General features: G+C 45.5%; 3 protein-coding genes across 10 annotated transcripts in view; 2 read left to right on the top strand and 1 right to left on the bottom strand.

Moving 5' to 3' along the window:
* Positions 1–4,806, top strand: part of UHRF1BP1 (UHRF1 binding protein 1) — a 66,445-nt gene extending 61,639 nt beyond the window's left edge. For both annotated transcript variants that reach the window (XM_045014654.1, XM_045014655.1), the window contains one exon: positions 505–4,806. In XM_045014654.1, the coding sequence (XP_044870589.1) occupies positions 505–630 (126 nt within the window). In that variant the 3' untranslated portion in view covers positions 631–4,806. The remainder of the gene's footprint in view (positions 1–504) is intronic.
* Positions 4,807–5,169: 363 nt separating this feature from the next.
* TAF11 (TATA-box binding protein associated factor 11) lies at positions 5,170–10,184 on the bottom strand. 2 transcript variants are annotated; one of them, XM_045014658.1, is made up of 5 exons: positions 9,933–10,184; positions 8,139–8,287; positions 7,571–7,658; positions 7,186–7,282; positions 5,170–6,052 (listed from the first exon to the last, which is right to left on the bottom strand). In XM_045014658.1, exons 1-5 carry the CDS (start codon positions 10,173–10,175, stop codon positions 5,922–5,924), a joined length of 708 nt encoding a protein of 235 aa, XP_044870593.1. In that variant the 5' UTR covers positions 10,176–10,184; the 3' UTR covers positions 5,170–5,921. The 2 variants fall into 2 exon arrangements, with proteins under 2 accessions (XP_044870593.1, XP_044870592.1); XM_045014657.1 differs by having other exon boundaries at positions 8,139–8,290; positions 9,933–10,182.
* Positions 10,185–15,548: 5,364 nt separating this feature from the next.
* ANKS1A (ankyrin repeat and sterile alpha motif domain containing 1A) overlaps positions 15,549–24,641 on the top strand; it is a 164,345-nt gene continuing 155,252 nt past the window's right edge. For all 6 annotated transcript variants that reach the window (XM_045016188.1, XM_045016185.1, XM_045016187.1 and 3 more), the window contains exon 1: positions 15,549–15,721. In XM_045016188.1, coding sequence (XP_044872123.1) covers positions 15,549–15,721 — 173 coding nt within the window. The remainder of the gene's footprint in view (positions 15,722–24,641) is intronic.

Genomic DNA, 24,641 nt, shown 5'->3' with positions numbered 1-24,641 from the left:
ACAAGGAGTCCTGTTATCTTTAGTATGCCTGCTTATGAGGATAAGGATCATTCACATAAGTAAGGGTGCAGAATGGAGCCCAATATTTGTCCCTCTGCCTTGCCTGCAAGTATAGTTGTGTGACACCAGAGTTGTTGCGAAGGAAAATCCCCTCCTGCTGCAAGTCTGTTCACGTGTCTAGTAGTTGGGTAGGAATCCATGGAGACCTGTGGCCATTGGACTGCCACTGATGGCTGTGCAGGCTGAATATAATAGTGGCTATGAAAGGTATTCTAGGAAACAGTTGGAAGTGCATCTGTCAGCAGGTACTCATGCAAAAAAGCCAAATGGAATCAGTATGTCAGTCAGCTTTGTTTGCTCCCCGGCATGTAGCTGCAGGTCATCTCCAAGCTCCTGGTTTCATATTCCAATTTGACAGTACTGCGAGAAATCATCAGTCTGGTCTGGTTTGCATTTTACCTTTTGGAAAAATCTTCTCTCTCTCTCTCTCCTTGTCTTTTGTAGCTAAAGGAAGCCCCAGCATTGCAGAAGGAGCTGCACGCCATGAAAATAGCCCTAGCAGAAGCCAATCTGGACATAGCGCACCTTCTGCAGGAAATTAGGAAATACGATCCCCTCTTCCAGCTTTGACAGCAGAGGCCCAAGGCTGCAGCTGCTCAGGAGGAGCAGAGATCACCACCAGCACCAGGCGGCTAGTTTGTTACATTGCTGCTGAGAGGCCAACCTCAGCAGAGAGGAATTGCCTTGGGGAATGGAAACCTAATTGCAATTGCAGGATGAACTCTTAAGTGGGGTAGAAAGGGAGGAGGCCCTGGCTGGGTGAAGGGAAATGAGCAACAAGGAGCCATCTGGTTCTGGTTTTGCAGCCATGTCCCTCTGTCCTGGCAGTACGGTGCTACACTCTATCTCACTGAACCATTGCAGTGCTTAGTCTGCAAGCAGAAAATGCAGAACAGTAGTCAAGAGCCAGGCACCCCTTTCCAGTCATCTTACAATGGTGTTGCTGGCCTGCTTTCACACCACCATTGCATCTGCTTCCTTGTTAATGTTGGTTTACAGGGGTGGGTGGGATGGGTGTCTATACTTCCTTTACTATCTTCCTGGCTGTTCTTGCCCAAACACACTCACCAAAGAGTACAGGCAAAAGCAATAATGTCAATTTGCCCAGTTAAGGCATAGTCAAACATGGCAGAAGTTTGTTTTGCAGTGAGTGTGTACGATGTGGAGTACGATGTGATGGAAATGCTGGGGTGATGGGCTGTGAGAGATATGGAAATAACTTCTCCCCATAGGGGAGGGAACATGACTTGCAGATGTCCCCCCTGCAACCTGTCTAGTGTAGTACATAGTGGAAAAGGGGAATAGAAGAGACCTAACAATTTGCAGGCCCTGGACAAAACGAAGCCTTGAGGGGTACTAGATTTAGGAATGCACCCTGCTCACACCTGCTGTCCCTGAACCCCACCTCTCACACTGTGTCCATATACTCTGGCTATTGCCTTTAGCCTTGTGTGAAGGCTGCCACTTTGAAAAATGACCCTTGCTCATTAGCTGAAACCACAGAGGCTGAGTTCAGCTGTGTTCTCCATGCTGAAGTGGGAGAAATCCAGCCTCTCCTAACGAAAGATTATTTAACCTTTTCTTCAACTGACCACTGAGGTATCAGGCTGAGTGCAGAGTGTATAGGCCAAGGGGTAGGAGAGGGGGAAGGCCTGTAATCTCCCTTTGTGAAATGTACTGCACTCAGACATATCTGCCAGAGGTTCACAGACTGATGTGGGAGGAAAAGCACTGACAGCAACAACTACATGAATTCCAACCTAGCCATGTATTTTGAGCCAGAGATGAATCAAGTGATGTGGAAGTTCCACAAGGGGCTGATGGTGTATGTTTCATCAGGGTGCTGACACGCAGACCTTTCCTTAGTGACTTCTGGCTACCTTGGCTGCTCTCTGCTAGTTATCTGAAGGCAATGAAAACAGCAGCTGGGTAATGTTCACTCTTGGAAGATGCTGACTCAGTGCTCACCTTCTCCAAGGTGCTTCCATGATGAAGGTGAAGTGACCAAAGTCAGTGTGTGACTTTCTTCATTTAAAATTCAATAGCTTTTACAGGCAAGAAAACCTAGAAGGTGAAGTGGGAGTTCATGAAAAGAAGTCATAGATGAAAATGCCCTTCATAATGTTGCAGGAAGCAAATGCTCTTCTAAAGGCTGATAAGTTCGCTATTTCTTCATTTTACTTGGCTGAGCTAGTGCACAGTCTTGGCACGTGTGTGCTCCTTAACTAACGAGGGAATAAACGTGTGTGCTCCTTAACTAATGAGGGAATAAACAGAACATGCTAGAATCCAGCAGAGAGAGAGAGAGAAAGTCCATCCGTGATAGAAGATAGTGCTGGATGGAAGAGTAAGCTGCACAGTTTAATACAGAACCATACAAGTGTCAGGATGAAGACTGCCCACCCACTGCACTTCATTGCATTCTGAGTCTCTCTTGGATTTTAATGCATTTCAAACTTTTTATGGATTAGATTTCTCAGGATGTATTTTATATTTGTATTAACACACGATTTGTAATGCACACAATACTTTTTCTAGTGCCTCTAGAACAAACAGCTGATCCCCACCCATCTTGATGAATTAAGGTCAAGGGAGTGATCAGAAGGAAAAAATGACTTGTAATATAACCTTTTTTTCCCTGCATACTTGTTCCTTTGCCTAATCCTGGACCTATCAGGTGTTTCTCTTTAGTAGGGACGTGTTGTCTAAACCCTTCAGCTTTAGGAAGGAAGGGTGCATGTTTTTATGTGCTCATTTGATGGTACAGATTTGGAGAGGGTACTGAACAATGGCTTGGAAAGAGCCAACCATGAATTCCATGCAGATGTCACTCAAGTCAGGGTATGGAAGAAAGGAGAGGAGATGGACAGGATGCCAGAACCCAACACAAAGCGCTGTCATTGTTAGGATACTTTTAAATTCAAAATCTTTTGACTACATTAGGCAGAAGATGGAACTGAATGGCACGCTGTAGTCTTTGACCAGTACCATTGAAGAGACAGCAGCCTGGGGACAAAGACAGCACTGACTTACTGCTGTAAGATGGAGGACTGTATCTCTGCCATCTGCTTGTCTGTCAAGGTCCAACTGACCAATGCCTAGAAACAGGTATGGCGGCAACAGCAACAGGAGCCTGACCTTCACTGTGTGTACTGGGAGCTGGCAATTAGAAATTACTTTGCTTCTGAAGGGAAAATTCTGTTTTAAACAACCAACCTGATCTGAGCATTAGCCTGAGGCAAACATAGGGTGGTGGAACTCCAGAAGGCTTTGCAGTTGTGGTACAATCTCTATCCTCATATAATTCAGCTGTGGTGGCAACTGTGTATTATATCTTGTTTGGCTGCTGTAGTTTTCATATGTTCATTTCTGTCCCTGGAAGAGGGGGGATAGTCCACCATCTCTCTATAATAGAATATTCCTGCTTTTCCTCAAAAGCATCTTTCCTGTCCCATGCCTCCTCAGAACAGCTGTGATAGGAAGTAATGCACATATAATCTATGTTGAAAAATCCTCTAATGTAGCAGCCCTTGTTTGATCCTATGGGCAGAGAATCTGTTACCAAAAGAATGCACTTTAACTTTTAGCAGTAGTGTGGGGGTAGACCAACTGAGTATTTCCCCATCACCCTCACCTTGTGTATGCACAGAATAATTTTAAAATAAAGAAAAGGGGGTTGTAGAAATGCAAGAATTATCTCCTGTGGTGAGGATTGCTAAGCTAAACAGTTTTCTCCTAAGACAGGCACTAACGCTGCAGTGCATCCATTTATATATAACCAGACTTGCTGTGAAATTAATATACAACAGCTAATTATAGATGTAAAAGACATCTAATGTCGTGAAGTGTGTGTGTGTAAAGTCCAAGCTTTTGTTTCAAAGGTGAAGTTGTTGGTCACTTTCATATAAATGGAGGTTAACATTATTTAGTCCAATTTACGTGCTTATATGCACACTCCATCTCTTCCTGTTGAGATAAGGGTACTCCTGCAAGTGCTATTGGGAGGGAGGGGATACTGATCCCACTGCTTTATTCACATTGTGCTTGAAGAATCACTTTTTTCCTTTGTTTTAAAGATGTCCTGCTGCGTCTTTTAGCAGTTTGTGAAAGGAGTGATAGGGGAAGGCTTTGCACAGCACTGGTATCTAGTTGCAGTGGCGTTAAGCTACTTCCCTTTCTCTTCCATCACTGCTGCCCAAACAGAGCTGGAACTCAGTTTCCCATAGCATGACCACAGGAGCTTGGATTAGTCAGTATAGAGCTAGGTTCAGGAAAAAAATGGGTGCTTCTCTTTATCTGTATTCTGGTACAATACAGGGACCCTACTTATCAGAGCCTCATTGGGCTCCATATTGTTTGAAAGCTTCCTCACTGTTGAGGATTGAAGGGAGGAGCTAGAACCAGGGAAAATAGTGAGTTTGATAAAATATTACTTTAAGTGTTATGGGAAGGTTGATTTTTTGAAGACTTGGCTCTACTGTTGTATGTTCTATTAAATGAGTTAACTTAATCCTCTGTGTAACTGCAGTATTACATTAGGAATGAGTGTGGGCTGCAGTAGCTTGAGGGCACCACTCCTATCTGCTTACAAACAGGGATCCTGGGTACAGGCAGAGTACTGTGTACAAGTCTGACTTGAATTTAAGACCTAGTCAGTATTGGAATCTTATGTTGCAGTATTACATTTCCATGAGTGCATTTTTTTTTGGTTCTGTGAACCACCTTAAAAAGAAAAACTAAACTTAATCTCCACTGTGTCAAATGTCTACTTTCTCCAAGGCTGGTTTTCTTGAGTCCTGAGTAAGTGCAGAACGTGGCTGAACAGCACACAGGAAAAGCGACAAAGCCTAAAGGTTGTGGGAGGGTGGGCCCCTATCACCAAGAAGTATAAGAGACCACAAATAGGGCATTGTTTCAGCAGTCCCTTAACTGCTTATGGAATATAGTGCCTGCACCTATCCAGAGGCAGATGCTAGAGCCCCCTCAGTGTTAATTAAGGATTAACAGATAACTTGGGGGGCGGGGGAATGCTAAGTCCTACAATCAGCTACCTCAATACTCCATGACATTTCATCTGCCCTGTCAATGAGAAATCCAGGTCACAAACCATTTAACTGAACAGCAAGTTTAATGAGTGTTCATTGTATCAAATCTCCCTTTCTATACAGATATACCTGTTATAGCAGTAGCCTTCACCAGCACCACATCATCCTCTCTGTAGGTAAAAAGCCTATTGCACCAAAGACTTTTATCCTTTTTCTGTTTATTTAGCTCTGTTTCATATAGCCACAGCTGTAAGTCTGATGGCCCTGACAACCTTTCCAAGTCAGTTATTGCCCCCCTCCACCACCAGCACCTTTTATGGTAAGTTGCTTAGGAAGTGTTTAAAGAGAGAACCAAAACTTAAGCAGTCACTTGATGAGGTTTGTTAGCGCATGTTGAAATAAGGGCTCCTGTGCACATATGATACAATATAGAGGCCTTTCCTTCCAGGAGTTTAGTACTAACATACAAACTTAAGTGAACAAGGCTGCTGTCTGTACTGCTGTTTCAAAGTTATTCTAAACTTTAGCCACAACAGTCATTTTTCATATTTATCTACCACAAATCTTGCAGAAGTTGTATGCAGAAGCATTTCATAGTCTGAGAAACTGGCCACATGCACTCGGTTCAGCTTTGTTTTAAGAAACTTCTGTTTTGGTATTGGCTCAATAGTTAATACTGCAGACACCAGAAGTGCAGAAGGTTTGGAAGCTTTCTGTTTAAGCAGCTCTGAGGTGATGTGGTTTATAGCTGGTAGTCTATTCTCTTCCAGCTTCTCCAGGATCTCCTGCTTCTTAAACTGCTCTCTAGTTTTCACTTCAATGGAAGGTGATTTTTTTATACTTTGAATTGGGGATCTGCCCCCGTGACTTCAGCCGCCGGACTGCCTCACGCATGTGTTTGGGCTGAAGAGGTGGTAGTTCTCCCCACTTCTCACACACATCCAATGCTAAACAAACCAAAAACAGTGAATGTTATCTGTCAAGACAGTTCACACAGTTAAGCAAGCGTCTGAAAGAGGCTTTCAGATAGTGAAAGCTAACATTTTAGCTTTCACTAAGCAGGTTCTACTATTCATAAACGTCAACTTTAAATTCACAAAAAAAGCTAGAATTCCTTGCAGTGTCTGCAATGCACACTTAGGAGCATTTTACCATTATGTAAGAATGAGAGTGAAACTGACTAATCTGGATCTTATTGTCCAAGCTGAGTGAAGGAGAATATAAACACACTAACTGGTAAAATTACATGTTATTGAACAGCTGAGATTACTTAAATTAATTTCTTAAAACAAGTTATTGGATGACAATGCTCTTTTTTACTTTGACTTGTTAAAATATTCAGGGGTTGGTTAATTTGAGGAGCACATGTATTAGGGACTAATACACTAGAGACAGGAGATGAGCATATATGGTAGAGATGGAAAGGACCTATTGGAGCACAGCATCCATCCCAATCCAATTACCACATACAGGCTCATCTCAAATAGAGATACTAGATTACTTCTGTCATGTGAGGGAATCTGTAGAAACAGCCACAAGCAGGATTCATCATTCCAGCAAAATACCACCTATACAGGTAAAGGCCAAGTATTTTAATAACAAGTCTGTACAGACTGGGTGGCTTGAACCAACAGACTACAGTCTCCCTTTCAAATGTACTGTAAACACTTCCACACAGCTACTTTAGTAGCTCACCCTTCAATGTAGTGTTTCATATAGTGATTTCAGCTCATCAATTAATGGAGACCAAGTTTCAGAAGAATGGATTTGTGCTAGTTAAATGTCACTTCCCTTGTGCTGAATTCCTTGCTGATAGCAGAATCAGGGTTTGTGAGGCATCTATTTTTGCCCCTGAAGACACCCAGTTCATAATAGGGAGACTGCTGTAAACTGTCTTAATTTCTTTGAGTTGTATAGATGCTGTGACAAAGGTCTAAGTTGTTAGTTACCTTGAAATAACCATGTCATCTCACTTCAAAAGCTTTCCTCGTTGCTTTAATAATCTTTAAACAATATTTTCTTAGAATATTTCTCCCCTCCACTACACTCACACTTCTTAAAATATTCCTCTTGCACTCACCTTCTTCTACCACCTCCCCAGCGAAGACTTTGGAAATCCCAGACATGGCAATAACCACATTTTGAGACACAGAAGTCCCAGTAATGGACTGGACCAGCTTGAGAGAAAAGAAGATACAATTAAGTGAAAAATTTCCCTGCAGCTGAAGACTTGGGTTTTTTTTTTAATTATTTTTGAACACAAGAGTACGCATGAGAAATGCTGAGCAGCACCTATTGAAGTCAACATGAGTGGAGTTGCTCAATACCTCTTCTGTCGTTGGAAATCTGTGCACTCAAACTGATCTAAACTACAGTGATGCTCTATGCACTTATTTTTATACATACCAAGCTGTCTGTTTCACCTCATATGTTCCTCTGTGGACTGAGTATTTGCAGAATCTTACCCGTTTAATAGCAGCCTTGGGGAAAGCAGACCGGCGGTACATCTCATAGCGGTTCAGCTGCTCTTCAGAAAAGGAAGAAACCAATATTCTGGAGGAAAGAGGAAGCAGATCAGTTATGACAGAAGACAAACTTTTTTCACTTTAAAAAGCATTCCCCAAATCCATGTAGGGTCTGTTTCTACAGTGCACCACTTCAGAAGAAATATTTTATTAGGCATAAGGAAGAGCATTAAAAGGAGGGGGGTAGGTTATGCCCTACTTAGCTAATGCACAGGCTTGAGTGCAAAGTAGTATTAACTGTTCTGGTTTACAAACTGGGACTCAGATTTTCCTTTATGAAGGCAAAGATCAGAGAAAACAAGTTACAAAATAGTTTCCAGTATTAGGCTTAATAAGTAATGACAGTGCATATGACATGCTATAGTACTTCCCTTCCAGGAGCAAGATCTGTGCAATGAATTGGGTGAGCTAAACTCAGTCGGATGAGGAGCAAGTTGTCATAAAGTAATTAGACAGTCCAGTGACTAAACTTGGCGTCACATGGATTAGAAATTTAAGGTGTACTCACTGCATTTTCTGAATCTCATCTTCATCTACTTTCTGCTTCTTCTCTTTCTTCTCTTTTATCTCTATTTTTATCTTCTTAGCTGCAGAAGTCTGCAATGTAGAATCCTCAGTTTCTGTTGATGCTAATTCTAAGCCTTCTTGGCTGTTCACCTGCTGCAAGAGATTACCATCATTTTGGTGAGATCTCGTTATTCAGTTCCAAACTACAGCTTTCAGTACTCGGTGGTTAGTCTGTGTACAGTCCTATTAAGCATCCACAGAGCACTAAGATAAATATATAACCAATAGAATCCAGATTTTAATCTGCAAGCATATTTTGGCTGCTGTTGCTTTGTTACAACAGCATGTGAACATAAACAGAAATCAGAGGACTGTGTGGCTGACTTAGTTTTAGGATGGCTCTGAATTTCTAGGCTTTCCTAATGCTCAATTACTTTCTTTCACCCTTCCATTCTGGACAACCTCTGCTCGCCCATACTGGGTGTGAGAGCGCGAAAGAATGGGCTGCCTGCCCACATAATGCTAGCAGCATCATAGTAATGTCACCAGCTGTGCAAAAAAATCACAATTTGAAGGCACCCACAAATACAACACAGAGGCATGAGCCCACAGCAGCTGGCTGCACTTTGGAGCAGAGCCCCTGGGACACAGCAGTGGCTGGAGGAAAATTTCCAGGGGTGGTGGCGGAACTAACTACGGCCATACAAAATTCATAGGTTTTAAAAAAAAAATCAAATGTTATGATTTCAGCTATTTAAATAAATGTCAGGGTTGTAATTGTAGGGGTTGTGCCTCAAAAAGGGGTTGGGAGGGGGTCACAAGGTTATTGTAGGGGGGGCTGTGGTACTGCTCCTCTTAGTTCTGTGCTGCCTTCAGAACTGGGGGCGGGGAGCAGGAGCAGAGTTGCTGCCAGCAGCAGTGCAGAAGTAAGGATGGCATTGCCACCCTTACTTCTGTGCTGCTGCCTGCAGAGCTGGGCCCTCAGTCAGCAGCCACCCAGCTCTGAACGCAGCAGCGCGTAAGTAAGGGTGAAATGGTATGGTATTGCCACCCTTACTTCTGTGCTACTGCTGGTGCGGCACTGTTTTCAGAGCTGGGCGCCCAGCCAACAGCCACCACTCTGCAGCCGCCCAGCTCTGAAGACTGTGCAGAAGTAAGGGTGGCAATACTGCGAGACCCCCCCCTAAAATGGACTCCTTTTGGGGTCAGCAATATCCCCTCTAATGTTTTAAATCCCTGTGTGGAGTGAATTTTGTTATGTGCACTAATATGGAGCTGATGTGGGGCCTAGGGGCTCAGGGCTGGGTCAGAGTGTTGGGATGCAGTGGGGGGTGAGGGCTCTGGGGTGCAAGAGCGGGCTAGGCCAGAGGGGCACAGGGTTGGGATGGGGGAGGGTGAGGGCTCTTGCTGGGGATTCAGGTTCCAAGGTGGCGTCAGGGATGAGCAGTTTTGGGTGAAGGCTGCCCCAGGGCTATGGCGGGGAGAGAGGATGCCCTCCATCCCTTTCTCACTGCAGCAGCCCAGTGCCAGGGGAGAAGCACCTCTCCCCACGACCCAGCCCTTAATAGCCTGCTGCCCAGCCATGCAGCTTAGAGGGAACTTAGCTCAGGACCCCCCATTTGAGGAACACTGGTCTCCCCATGAAGTCTGTATAGTATAGGGTACAAGCACACACAAGCTCAGATTTCACCGTCTGGGACACGCTTTTCACGGCTGTGAATTTGGTAGCACCTCAGACATAACTGAAGTACCAGCACCGTAATCCCCTCGCCCCTCCCCTTCCTCCAGCCCTCACCTCCCCGGCCTGGCAGTCCGCTTTGGGCTCGCTGCCCCCGCCGGGCTCGGCCGCCTCCCCCTCGGTCTTCTCTGCCGCAGCCGGCGGCTCCTCGGAGACCGTGGGGGCAGCCCCAAGCCCTGGGGGCGATGAGGCAGCCGGAAAAGTCTCCTGGGTAGAGCCCGAGTCCCCGCTCTCTTCGCGACCGGGCTCCCCGGCTTCCTCCATCGCCGCCGGAGAGACGGCGCGCTCTGATGATGTCATCACTAGGCGGCTCCGCGGGGGGGCGCACTTACTCTGCCCCCTTCCGGGAGATTTCTGTCTCCATGGCAACACAATAGCCCTCGGGAGACGGGGTCTGTTGCCGGGGCGGGGGGGTTGGACTGGAGTATTGAGGGTAGGGAGATATTGGGATGGGGGTTGCGGGTAGGGAGGGCATAGGGGTTGGAGTAGGGGGTTGGGACAGGTGGGGGGAGTTTGGGGGGTAGGGAGGGCATAGGGGTTGGAGTAGGGGGTTGGGACAGGTGTGGGAGGGGAGGGAGTTTGGGGGGTAGGGAGGGCATGGGGCTTGGAGTAGGGGGTTGGGACAGGTGGGGGAGGGGGGAGTTTAGGGGGTAGGGAGGGCATGGGGCTTGGAATGAGGGGGTTGGGACAGGTGGGGGGGAGGTTGGTGTATAGGGAGAGCATGGGGGTTGGAGTAGGGGGGTTGGGACAGGTGGGGGAGGGGGGAATTTAGGGGGTAGGGAGAGCATGGGGCTTGGAGTGAGGGGGTTGGGACAGGTGGGGGGAGTTTGGGGGGTAGGAAGAGCATGGGGGTTGGAGTAGGGGGTTGGGACAGGTGGGGGAGGGGAGGGAGTTTGGGGGGTAGGGAGGACATGGGGGTTGGAGTGAGGGGGTTGGGACAGGTGGGGGGAGTTTGGGGGGTAAGGAGAGCATGGGGGTTGGAGAAGGGGGGTTGAGACAGGTGGGGGAGGGGGGAGTTTAGGGGGTAGGGAGAGCATGGGGGTTGGAGTAGAGGGTTGGGACAGGTGGGGGAGGGGAGGGAGTTTGGGGGGTAGGGAGGGCATGGGGGTTGGAGTGAGGGGGTTGGGACAGGTGGGGGGAGTTTGGGGGGTAGGGAGAGCATGGGGGTTGGAGTAGGGGGGTTGAGACAGGTGGGGGAGGGGGGAGTTTAGGGGGTAGGGAGAGCATGGAGGTTGGAGTAGAGGGTTGGGACAGGTGGGGGAGGGGAGGGAGTTTGGGGGGTAGGGAGGGCATGGGGGTTGGAGATGGGGGATTGGGACAGGTAGGATGAGGGGAGGAGTATTGGGGGTAGGGAGGGCATGGGGTGGAGTAGGGAGTATTGGTGTTAGAGAGAAGATGGGGAACATTGAGGTGAGTGACTCAAGCACCCTCTGTTTCTAGGCCCAATGGAGTAGAGGATTATCACAGGGCTTTGTAATCGTTAATACAAATTTACAAATAAAACATTTCTCATTAAGGTAATATAACGAGTTTCCTGCTGACTTTGTTTCTTTGATGAACGAAGCCAGGCGGGATGGCAAAAATCCCAGTCAGTAATTTTCTGCATTATTTCAGCCATCCCACTAAACTGCTGTGATCATTAGGATACTGATTAGGTCAGATGATGGGGGGGAATGAGGACTCCTGAGTTGTTTCCAGCTGTGAGTCTGGTCAGTATGTGACTTTTGAGGTCACTGAACTTCTTTGTGCCTCAGTTTGCCCCTCTGTAAAATGGTTAATATTTATATTCTTCACAGGGCTATTGTGAGGATTCATGTTTGTGCAGGGCTTTGAGAGCCTTGATTGAAAGGTGCTAAATGTGACATTTTATTATTTTTTGGACCACAGCTGCTTAGATATTACATCATTCTCCTATGGTACACCCATCCTCCCCCCCCCCACACACACTCTGTCTCTTTCTCTCTCCCTTTTCTGTATATCCCTCATTTCAGAGACCACTCGTCTCTTCTGTATGCCAGAAAGAGAACTAGGATGATGTAAACAATGAAATCCTGACTGAAACTTTTATTCTGGTATCTCTGTGCTAGAGGGATGGGGTGGGCTTGGCGCACAGATCCAGGAATGAGGCCTTTCGCACCCAAGAGTTCTGCAGCCACTGCTTCTCACCCCAAATCTGCATCACAATGCAATCCCACCACTCAGTGTTGATTCTCAGGCCCAGAAGTGGCACTCCACTGTCTGAAAACTGCTTCATGGATGCCACCAAGCGGTTTTAATTGTTTTTTGCTATGTCCCTCAGCAATCTGTCCTCAAAGAAATCCTCATGTCCCTGGTTGTTGTGGTACTTCCCGAGGGTCTGCAAATACAGGAGAATCATGCATCCTGTGTTTGCAACTTTCATGAGAATAGTGCAGAGCTTTATGGGCTCCCTGCTGCTGTCAGAGATGGCAAACACCAAAATTTTCCACACAGGTTTGTGGCATATTTAAAAAAATATGTGAAAATTATGGTCTATGGATGGCATTATGGGATGGAGAAAATTGCATGCTGGGAATCTGACCCCTGGATTCCAGAGGTAATTGTGTGGGGCTGATTGGAGTCATTGCAGCTTGTTAACCCCTCCTGGCCAGCGTGAGGTTCATACAACCCATCACGCCATCTTCCCCTAGTGTATGTTTAAACAGTGTTTTCTTTGTAATTATTAGTGAATATTAATCCATAACACAACTGAGAGACTCCCCTTTTGTAAAACAGGAAAGAGTTAACACTCTCAAGAAAGAAGCCTTGCTTTTTACTTGGTAAACAGATACCTGACATTTGTCAGCATAATGACACTCACATGGGAAAAGCTTCTGACTGAACCAGACGTTCAACTAGGTAGTGTGCTGCTATTATCATGAAATACAAATTATATCTCTCATTCATTGCTATTGTGAAAAAGACAGGACCAGAATGATTTAAGATAGATATTAGCCTCATTAGTTCAGTGGATCTTTTAAACTACCATGATGTATTAAAAAAGACTTAGAATTAACTTTTCCTTAGTGATTTGTATTTGTTACATGTAAGGATTCTTCTACAAGTCACATACAAAGGAGCATGAATAATGCAGAGGTAGGATTACAGCATGAATTACTGAAAGAGAAGGATTGCATTGAATCTAAACATAGCTATGCTGTATAGTTTCCGTAGTGCAGACATACCGTTAGAATTGTCTAAAGCCATGTCTCCACTACAGACTTTGATTGATGCAAATTATGTCAGCATACACCCGACAAAGTTTGTAGGGGTGTGTGTGTGTGTGTGTGAGAGAGAAGAGTGGTTGGTGTTAAGAATTAATTGAAGATTATGATCTGCTAGAGCCTTCCTATGGAAGGGTATGCCTAACACAAACTAAATTAGATTGGTCATCAGGAACCTGTTGATGTAGTTTGCCTTAGGTGGGGTTCATCTGAAAGAAAGGGGGCTGAAAAGTGAGCCTAGCAGGGCTAAAGATTATTTGGGTTTCTGTTGGACTTTGACTATGCTATCTCAGAAGGGGTTGAACTCTCTTGATGATTGTGCCAGAGGGCTAGACCACAGGCCTATTCCAGTGCTATTTTTTGCCGTGAGATCGGCTATGGATCTTGTAGCTAAAGCATAAGAGTGGGAGTCAAGAGAACTAGGCTTGGTCTTAATCTCTGTATGATCTTGGACAAGTCAGTTTGTTTCTGACTCAGTTTCCCCAAGTGTAAAATAGGAGTAAGAATATCTACCTTACAGGGAGATTGTGAGAATTAATTCATTTGTGGAAATTGCATTGAGAGCACCAGATTGAAGATGGTCAAGCAAAAATATGATAAATTGAGCAGTAGAAAAATGCCATGCTAGCGTCTGGGGAAGTCCAAAAGTAGGTAGACAAAACTTAAATGTTTTAATGGTGTTTACATACAGCCGTGAGCTAGATATGCTGAGATCACACAAAACAAGGTAATTAGAACATCTGCCTGCCTTGAGGATTCTCCACTGAAGCTGAAATATCAGGTTTCAAAAACATGAGGCAGCATGTTCCTTTAAAAAGGAAAGATGTGATTTTTTTTTAGTGCTAGTGAAAGGTGCTAGCTTGACTGCCCTGGAGGTTTCTGTTTATATGCAGAGCAGCTACAGTCTGAGCAGCATCAAGACTATTTTTCCCATGTTACCCTGCTGCTGTCCTTCTAATCTGAGTTGAAGGGATTGGTGCCCAGTGGGCTTGGAAGGATGCTTAGTCTCTGGTCTCTGCTGATAAGACTGATGATAAGGCACCAACCCTGGTGGTGGGTTTTTGCCCTCCCAAATCATATCACATATGCAAGATACTAATTTCATTTTTGGGTCATACTTGATATATGATGCTTCTTGTAGGCTAAGAGGCAGAGGTGTTAATTGTACCACTGGAGGATGTGCCTTACATTTGTCTTAGAAGACGGTTAAACAGTCTCATTCCTTCAGCTTCATTCCTTATGGGACATGGAACCAGATCATTATTCTTCCCTTTTTATTCATGTATACAAATGTCATCATGTGCTCCTTGTACCAGCTTTCAGTCATGAAGCAGTAGGTCTGGGGATCAGGCATTCCCTGGGACAGGAAAACAATGCATTGGACACTACCTCTGGCATGTGGGTTTGAGGACCAGGCAAGGTCACTACTGCAGAAGAACTGGGGTTTTGGATGCTATCCTTGGTTAGGATGGCAGATGCTTAGTAACTGCTACATTTCCTTTGTTAGACACTGAATTTCACAGGCGCTTATGCATTTATTATCATACCTACAAAGGCCCTTAGGATTTTGGAGGCTTCATCTGAAAGACTCCTCCATGGTAAACTGCTCCTTTTCCCTTCTGTAGAAGGAGGGCTAAGTAGACCTTGTGTATTTCACACAGCAGATTGCTCTTTGTGAGATTGTAAAACAGGCCCATATGATGCTGCAGAGCCATGGCAGTGGTATATCTGCAAGGTGCAGTCTCATGAGCTCTGCTGGCTTGGTCTCTAACACATGTGGCTCCCCTTTAACCTTGCAGAAGATAATCAGTGTGTGGTGCTGCATTATTATGGGCACTGTTGTGGGACCTCAGTATTAACTATTTTCCCCCTTCCTGGGAGGGTGGAATTATTCCTGCTTCTCCTGGAGGGAGGGGGCTGGGGTTATATCATCTAACTTCTCCTGTGTGTCCCCCACCCCCTGGCATTATTCCCTTCATCTCACCTCTGGGCTGGGCTTTATACCCTGGTACTCCCTCTGAACCTGGGGTTATTCCCGGCTTCTCCCTACAGGGGGAGCATCTCTCAACCCCGTATGGGGGTGGGGTTATGTTTTGCCCCGCCCATTTGGGGGGCGTGGTTACATTGATCCTGCCCTACGCCGAGTATTATTCACTGCCTCATTGTGTGGGCGGAGCCTCTCCTGGAGCCGCCCCTCTGGGGGAGGAGCCCCTCAAGGTCCCTCCCCCTGCAGGGCGGGAGCCCTTCTCGGTTCCCCTTGTGTGGGCGGAGCTTCCCGCTGGGGGGGGTGGGACCGGCGTGGCCCTGCCCCGGAAGGACGCGCCGGGGCGGGCGCTGGCGGCGCTAGGTGGGGGGTAGGTGGTGGTGCTGGCGGCGGCTCGCGGGTGCCGGCAGCCGGGGAGTGCGGGGCCCCGGCCGGCGGGGCCGGGCCATGGGGAAGGAGCAGGAGCTGCTGGAGGCCGCCCGCACCGGCAACCTGCCCGCCGTGGAGAAGCTGCTCTCGGGCAAGCGCCTCAGCTCGGGCTTCGGCTCGGGGGGCGGCAGCGGCGGCGGCTCCGGGGGGGGCGGCGGCGGCGGGGGGCACCCGCTCTCCAGCCTACTCAGGTGGGTCCCGCTCCGGAGGGCAGCGCCCGCCTCAGCCCCCTCCCCGGGCGTGGGGGAGATGGCTGCGGGCGGGGTCCCCCAGGGCGGGGGTCGGCGGCGGGCGGGGCGGGGGCTCGAGGGGCAGGCTGCTGGGCCGCTCCAGGCGGTTGAATGCCTGGTGGGGGGAGGGGTGCTGGAGCCGAGCCCGGGGGTCTGTGTGGGGTGGTTGCCAGGGAACCCGTGGGGGCCGGGAGTACCTCTGGGCGGGTAAGAGGAGTTCAGCGCTTGGAGCGGGTGAGGTTGGTTCGCAGGCTGCTGGGGGCAGAGTTGGGGCCATGGCAGGTGGGTTGGGAAGTCGGGGTCTAGGATGCTTAGGGAAACTCCCTCCCTGCCTCTGTCTCTGATTGTACCCTCGCTCCCCAGCCGGGCTCGGTATGCCTTCTCCCCGCTGTAATTTCTGTGGCTTTCAGTCATGTTGCTGTTTAAACACTTGTATTAAATGAGTTCCCAGTCAGAACTGGGGATCAGTTATGCTTGGGGCCATGGTCCTTTGCCCTGGCTCTGAGTGATCTGTGATGTGTAATTTATCTTGCTTTGCAGCTTTCAGCTCTTTGTGTAGCTGCTTTTCTTCTCCTTCCTTTAGTGTAAGCAACTCACAAATGGCCATTGAATTTCTCAAGGTGCAGCTCTTTGCAGTTTTCCTTCCATGCGGTTCCAGTCCCGCTGTTGGAAAATGCTGCGGATCCTGTTCCCTGCTATTCTTTCCCTCTGGCTGTTTGAGCTGGAGGAGGATGGTCTGAGAGTTCAGGGCTAGTTTGCTTGGGTGTTACTTGGTGGCATCTTTCTGAGGTAGGGAGGATCTTTCTTAGATATCTGCGGCTAAATCTGATGTGTCTTCCCCTCTACAGTGGCGAATAGACATGCAGGGCAGGGAAGGAACCTCAAGAGGTCAAGTCTAGCTTTGTGGGCTCAGGCAGGACCAAGTAAACTTAGACCACCTCTGACAGGTGTTTGTCCAGCTTGTTCTTAGAAACCTCCAATGATGGGGGTTCTGGAATCTCCCTTGGGAAACTATTCCAGAGTTTAACTATCCTAATAGTTTTTCCTAATATTGAACATAAATCTCTCTTGCTGCAGATTAAGCCCATTATGCCTTGTCCTACCTTCAGTGGACAGAGAGAACAACTGATGCCCATTCTTTGTATAACAGCCTTTAACGTATTTTGAAGGCTGTTATCAGGTCCTCCCCTTGGTCTTCTTTTCTCAAGACTAAACATGTCCATTTTTTAAACCTTTCCTCATAGGTCAGGTTGTCGAAGCCTTTTATCGCTTTTGTTGCTCTTTTCTGGGACACTCTAATTTGGCCACCTCTTTCCTAAATTGTGATGCCCAAAATTGGAACCAGTACTCCAGCTGGGGCCTCACCGATGCTGATAAGTGTATGACAATTTGCTCCTATCTTACTTACAATATTCCTGTTAATACACCTCAGGATTATATTAGCCTTTGCCACAGCTGCATCACATTGAGTTATATTCAATTTGTCATCCACTGTAACTCCCAGGTTGGTTTCAGCAGTATTACCACTTAGCCAGTCATTCCCCATTTTGTAGGTTTGCATTTGCGTTTTCCTTCCTAAGTGAAGTGCTTTGTTCTTGTCTTTAGAGAATTTCATTTTGTTGATTTCAGAGAAATTCTCTAATTTATCAAGCTCATTTTGAATTCTAATTCTGTCCTCCAAAGTGCTTGTAACCCCTCCCACTATCATGTCATCTGCAGATTTTATAAGCATACTCTTCACACTGTTATCCAAAAGCAGTCCTGTGGCACCTTATAGACTAACAGATGTATTGGAGCATGAGCTTTCGTGGGTGTACATGCATCCGGTGAAGTGGGTACTCACCCATGAAAGCTCATTTTCCAATACGTCTGTTAGTCTATAAGGTGCCACAGGACTCTTTGCTGCTTTTACAGATCCAGACTAACACGGCTACCCCTCTGATACTCTGTTATCCAAGTTATTAATGAAAATATTGACTAGTACTAGATCAAGGACTGACCTCTGTGGGACCTGGCATTGGTCACTGTTGGAAGACAGGATACTGGGCTAGATGGACCTTTGGTCTGACCCAATATGGCCATTCTTATGACTTCACTAGATATGTCCTCCCAGTTGGACAGCAAACCGCTGATAACTACTCTTTGAGTATGGTCTTTCAACCAGTTGTGCACTCACCTTATAGTAACTTCAACTAGGTTACATTTCCCTTTATGAGAATGTCATGTGGGACTGTCAAAAGCCTTGATAAAATCAAGGTATTTCACGTGAACTGTTCCCCTCCCCCCCCCAAATAAATAAATAAATAAAAACCGTAGGCCAGCAACCCCGTCCAAGAACAAAGTTAGTTTGGTTTGGCATGATTTGTTCTTGACAAATCCATGCTGTCTGTTCCTTGTAACCCTATTATCCTCAAAGTGCTTACAGATTGCTTGTTTAATAACTTGTTCCAATATCTTTACAAGTATTGAAGTTAGGATGACAGGTCTATAATTCCCTGGGTTCTCTTTGTTCCCCTTCTCAAAGATAGGTACTGTTTGCCGTTCTCCAGTCCTCTGGGACCTCATCTGTCCTCCATGAGTTCTCAAAGATAATTGCTTACGGTTCTGAGATTGCTTCAGCTAGTTCCTTAAGAACTTTAGGATGAATTTCATCAGGCCCTGCTGACTTGAATACCTCTAACGTGCCTAAATATTCTTTAACCTGTTCTTTCCCTGTTTTGCTTTATGGATAATTGTTAGGGGTAACGCCATATCAAGGTACCCATTGAGATGAACAGCAGGGAGTCAGTGAGATGAGTTGATAAAAAGCAAAGGAAGTTTGTTTGCCTGCTGTAAATATTTCTGATTTCTCCCCACAAAGTGTAAATGTTGTATGTTTGCTTGGGTCAAACTTTAATATAAAAAACATAGCGGGAAAATAATTGACATTTGCCGCTTCTGTTCTGGGTCAGAAAGCATTCAAATGCTTTGGACCTGTCTATGTTAGGAGATAGATGTGTTTGAAAATATGTGCACAGGGTCACTTCAGTTAAATGCATACCACAAAAGTATCATCAATCCCTTGTTCTAGCTGCAGCAGCTTGATCACACTTCTTTTTAACATGTGATGATTATGATGACCCTGTCTGTCGGTAGGATGATGGCTTGCATTATACAGGACGGGGAGGCAATGTTTGACATCTGATTTGCTAGCTTGCTGTGTATGTGCAACCTCAGATGCTCAGACATGTGCACGTTGGAGCATGAATGGTGACAACTAAAAAGTGTCAAACTGCTGTTGAGCAAACTGTTTGCTCCCATGTATTCAGGATCTCTCTAAAAAATGACCATGCTAACAGAAAAATTATTATAGACTTCCTTTTCCTCTTCACAACTTTCCCAAGTCCCCCAGAAAGCCGGCTTCTAGCCAGGCTTTTGAACATGTTTGTGACACAAGCCCCAATGCTGCAAACACTTAAACATGTGAGTGGTCCCATTGAATTTAGTGGAAGAACTCATGTGCATAATGCTACTTGCTTGCAGGAATGACTTGTGATGGAGCTTGTAGGCACTCATCCATGTTGGAAGTTTGTGGGGTACATGGTCCCAAACCGTAATGTGGATGAGGCTTTTATATCTGTTTGCACAGTACACCTGGAGGTAGTTCAGCGACTCAGGTTCTGCTCTTTGTCCTGTATGCTGGAAGTTGAATTTAATTTGAAATGTGAGATTGGGGATTGACAGTATCTTAGAAATGTCCTTGGTCACTTCTAGTATCCTGTTAATTTACCTTTTTGAATGTTTACTTTGGATTAGATGGATCCAAGCAGGAAACTTGTGTGCTAATTTTATGGTTACACAATGTCCTTATGAAGAGCAGTTACTAAATTTACCTGCAATAGGAGGCATGAGAATTGTTCAGGGTGGAGTTGGGATAAGTTGGGCCAATGTCCAAAATAGACTTGATTCTGCACAATGAATTTAGTTTGTGATTTGAGGGGCTCACTTGGTTTTGTGTGACACTTCCTTTTCATATCCTGGGACTGACATGACTACAGCAAAACTGCTTGAACGTCCTTTAGGTTTTCAAAAAATTGATGGTGATAGAGGAGCTCTGACCTGTGGAGTTTTGTCATCTTCATAGCAGTAGGCACACTCCATCTTTCATCACTGCTGCATGAAGGGGAATGAATGGGATCCCTAGCATTACAGGTGGGATTGATTTTTTCCAAATACCAAGACTGAGTGTCCAAGAGGCCTTAGAGCATCAGAGGGATTGGGTGCAGTCTTCCCTGTGTTTGTCTCTGTCTGTGTCATCCTCTTTCTGTTGTGGTCTCTTCACCTTAGCCTATGAAATTAACTTGTGTCCCTGCCACTAAGACCTGAATGACTGCTGACTTGTTCATTCCTCTCAGTGTTTATAATCCTTCAGGAGCATCCCCATGAAGTGCAGTCAGTGACTTCTCTCTGTTTCCTGGGAGCAGGGAAGTTGTTTAATAAGTGCTCTACACCAGCCATGTCCTCAATTACATTTCACTCTACTGTGGCTTGTGGTGCTCCCATTAAAACAACAAGAGTGTGGAAAAATAGCAACACAAAACAACATATAAGTGTCAGCCTTGCCCTTGGTATAAAACTGAAGGGGGCAGATGAAGAGGTGGCAGATGAGTGGGGGTGGCAGGAGATCGCTTGGGCAGTGAAAAATATTGTATTAATTCTAGGGAAGGCTATAGGGTAAATCACAAAGTAACAGGTGTCTGACAATCAGTTCAAGAGTAACCGTGTATACTTTTTTTACATTTACAGTTGAAGGAGCCGTTCTTTAATGTTTTCTCATGGTGCCCTGAGTTTGTTGTACTGAGATATATTTTCTGGATTAAAACAAATATGAGCTGGAGGTATGCCCAGAGGGGAATTTAACTTTAAAGATAACTTAAAAGCATGCCCAGGGAAGTGACTCAATGGGGGAGAGGTCTGAGTACCATAGTTGGGGGCTGGTAATCGTCTTTATCATGAGTGCAAAGAGCAGGGAGTGGTTAAAGAACAATAGACACTTCTAGCGCTAAATATTTTATGGCTCCTTAGTTCGTTTGAGTTTAGAATAGGGACTTAAAGTCATGTTTGAGTGGTTATGTACCTTACTGAGGAGAACTCAGACTAGAAAGAGGATCAGCTGAAGGCCACATTAGCAATGCTGAAGGAGTTGGTGGGGCAGACTAGCCCATGCTATTGAAGCACCCAAATGTGACTTCCTAGTAGTGGATAATCGGGGCAAAATCAGGCATTGGATAAGGTAGGACTTTCCAAGTCCTAAGTCACTCGTGTGCTTCTGAAAATTGTACCCATTGTGCTGGGTTGGAGAAAGCTGCTGTAAGATGGAATGGTGCAGGGGAGATACTGGGGTGTGTAGCATCTGGACCTTCTTCTCTAGTAAAAATAAGGGTTGCTGGGGGACCAAGTTAGGAGCATGCAGGCTGCATGTTGGGGGCTTTTGCCCTGCAGATCTCAGAGCATTACAAATGATAGGGGAACATCACAGCTGTTCTTTGATGCAGGGTGGGGCTCTGCGTTGTGGAAGGACAAGGATAAGTTCCCCCCACTGTGTTTTTGCCAAAGCACTCTTGAGGCAGGGAAGGCATGAAACAAGCTTTGTTTTTCTTGGGTAGCAGCCATCTTTTCCCTGTGTCTCAAATCAGCTGGGTTATCCTCAATCCTCTTTTGGAAGTTCTTTCTGGGTACAGGGTTGTAAGTGTTCTTTTTCATGCCCACAGATTTCCCATGGTTTTTCGCTGTAACTGAGTTCAGGCTCATCTCTTCAGGTCTGCATAACTTACCAGTTTCTGCTTTTTCCACCATCTTACTTTTTGGACTACTCTTTAGTGTGTTGTTTGAGGGAATGTCTGGCTGTTCTGGGCATTATGCCCAGTTTAACTCTTTTGAAAAGGATTGTCCAGCATTCAGATACTGGATCTAGCAATGGGCATTCTGTCTGTAAATAAGCAATCTGGGAATCTTCCTTCACACAAGATTCTTGGGGGAATTCCAGAAACCTAGTTTTCAGTCCTGCAACACCTTCTGAATAGTAGAAACAAGAAATAATAGGAGACTTCAAAGAACTGGGCATGAACTTGGGCACTCTAAGGAATAAATGGAGAAATACGCTTGTGGACATGGTGCAGGAGGCTGGGTTCCCTGCCTAGTGCTTAGGTGAGATGTCTAGAAAGGTGGAAGTTAGGAGCAGGGCTTTGGAGCTGTGCTCTGGCTCAGCTTCAGTTCCAGGCAAAAACCTGCTGCTCCGCGCTCCAGCTCTGCTCCAAAGCCCTGGTTAGGAGGGGCTTCTAAATTAATAACACTACCTAGCTCTTTCATGGCTTTGCTTCAGTAGTTCTCAGAGCGCTTTACATTGTCCCCATTTTACAGATGGGGCTGTGACTTGCCAAAGGTCCCCCAGCAGGCATTGGCAAAGCCAAGAATGGAACCCAGGTCTCCTGAGTGCTGGGGCAGGCTCTACTTCTATAATATCCACTATTTTAGATATTGATCTGGTGCCTCTGATCCCAGAGTGCTTTACGTAACACAGAAGACGTTCTTCATCTGCCTGCTGAGGCAAGCACATTTGGGTAGGTTAACTCTGCGCTAAAGGCATGCTGAAATCACAAGGAGAGCCATACAAGAGACATAAAGAACGCTGAAAATCCAAGTTACCTCTGTGTTCCCAATGGATGGTGGTAGGCACATGCCAGCTCTCAGTATGGAGGTGAGGAGAGAGGGGAAAAGCAGGATCACACCAAACCAGGTGATGTGAAGATTACCTGTGCAGTTGTCAGTTTTAGTGACTTTCTAGCCCTAAGCTCTGAAGTGGCAAGAAATAACAAAACACACAGCAGCTTTTCAGTTTTAAAATGTGATTTGTGCTTGTTTAAAGTGCCAGCTGGACAGACCTGCAGGCTGAATTCTCTGTTTAAAGGTAGAGCGTAGACAGTGACAGTACAATTCTGTTAAAAAAGAACTAGGGGACAGGAAAAGGGAGTTCAGTCTGCATGTCAAATGCAGCCATTGGCTGTTGCTAAGACTGCTAAAAAGAGGCCAGCTGTAGACAAAGTTTAGTCATGTTTTGTGTAGGTTTAGAGCCAAGTCCCATTTTCAGATCCTGATCGTGCAACATGAAGCCAGTGGGGTTCCTCACAGGCTCAGAAGTCTAAGCATGGATCAAATTGTAGGATTACTGGTCTGCATACATTGAGGTCTCGGCTCCTTGACTATATAGTTGCTGCGTCTTCCTCTCCAAAACATACCTCATGTCCTTCTTGTAACATGAACATAAACATTTCCTGCTGACCAGTTAGTGTCCAGAGATCATCTAATCTTAAACCAGCATAGTTTACTACTTATGTAAGTAAAAGGAAGTCCAAGGAATACAAATGCCTTACGAATCAAACAAGTCAGTGGCTGGCTTGAGCAGGATACTTCTGCTTACAACTTTCTTTTCATCTTCATTGGAAAATTCTGAAGCAGGAAGCAGTGAAATGATCTTGTGGTCTAAAATATCTTGAGTTGTATTCAAAAAGTTTTAGCAAGGCTTGTAACAGTAATGGGGTATTGCTTCTCAGCCAGAACCTTCAGAATAAGCCTTTCATTTTGGTCTGCTGGTGTCAAGTGGCTGTGAATGTTGGTTGGCAGAGGGGAAAACTGAGGCTGTTTTTGAGATGTGGACTGTAAACTGATATAAAGGAGAAACTTCTGTTGTAAATTAAGAGCTTTCTTGCATGTGTGTGTTGCGGGAAGGGACTCAGTTGCTGCTTCACATAAGCCGCAGCAAGTGTGTTTCACTCAATTTTCAGTAATATTACTAGCAAGTTTCCTTTGGTTTAGGAAATAACATACGAGACAGCGTAATGATTAAACACTCAAAACAACTTCAGACAGTCCACATGGAGTTACAGGCAGAAAAGTGTCTGGTATTTTTATTCTCATTCAATTTACCAGGCAAAACATGACTAACTCCTAGTGCTGCAATGGTTGCCTATGATCTGAAAATCTAGCTGAGATCTTTTTGCCCATTACACTGTCCCTAGAAATAAAGATCACATTAATCACACTTGGTTGATAATTCTGCTGCTAACACGAGTTAAACTAGACTCAGCTCACTCAGCTGAATTGTCTCTGTGTGACTAATGAGTGTTAGCACTTTTTGTCACTAAATGAGTAGGATTCAAAGGACCATAGAGAGCAAGGGTCATGTTCTGCATAAATATTTCTGCCAAAATTATATTTGCCTATTACAGCTACAAATGACGCCTAAAAGGAAGTGGAAGAAATTAGAGAAAAGTGCTTGTCCTTATTCTTTTCAGTTCCTTTTTAGCTTAGATAGCACTTTCTCCTGAATAGTCGGTCATTGTCAATCACACAAATAGAAGAGAAGAATATCTGAAATAAGAAAACGTGGTTATGAAAATGACAGATGCAGGTGAGAGTCGAGAGCATGTATAGGACCTTAATTGGGTTTTAATTCACTTTTTTTGAAGCTAACGATCTCTCAAGATGAGATCCCTTTAAGACAGGTCAAGGGAATGGATAAACCTGTTAGGGCAATTTGTTAGATGTTTAATATCCTCAGACTTCCTGAAAAAACCATGAGATGCTTATACTGTACAGTCAAAACAATATTGCTTAATATGTTCATGTAACTTCTTACAACAACCAAACAACGTAGGTCCTCTGGCTTCTGTCAAAAGGCAACGAAGTTTGGACCTGTCACTGTAAATTGTACCATGTTTGAAAAGCATTTGCGTTGTTTAAATGTGGCTCTCCTCTCAAACTGGTTTTGGACTATTAGTTGGCCAGTGTGAATGGGGCCGAACATGTTTTAAAATGTTCAGAGACCTCTAACTGAGCAAGACTC

Source organism: Mauremys mutica, chromosome 4 (assembly GCF_020497125.1).
Source record: "Mauremys mutica isolate MM-2020 ecotype Southern chromosome 4, ASM2049712v1, whole genome shotgun sequence".
Lineage (NCBI taxonomy): Eukaryota > Metazoa > Chordata > Testudines > Geoemydidae > Mauremys > Mauremys mutica.
This window is presented reverse-complemented; position numbering and strand designations above follow the sequence as displayed.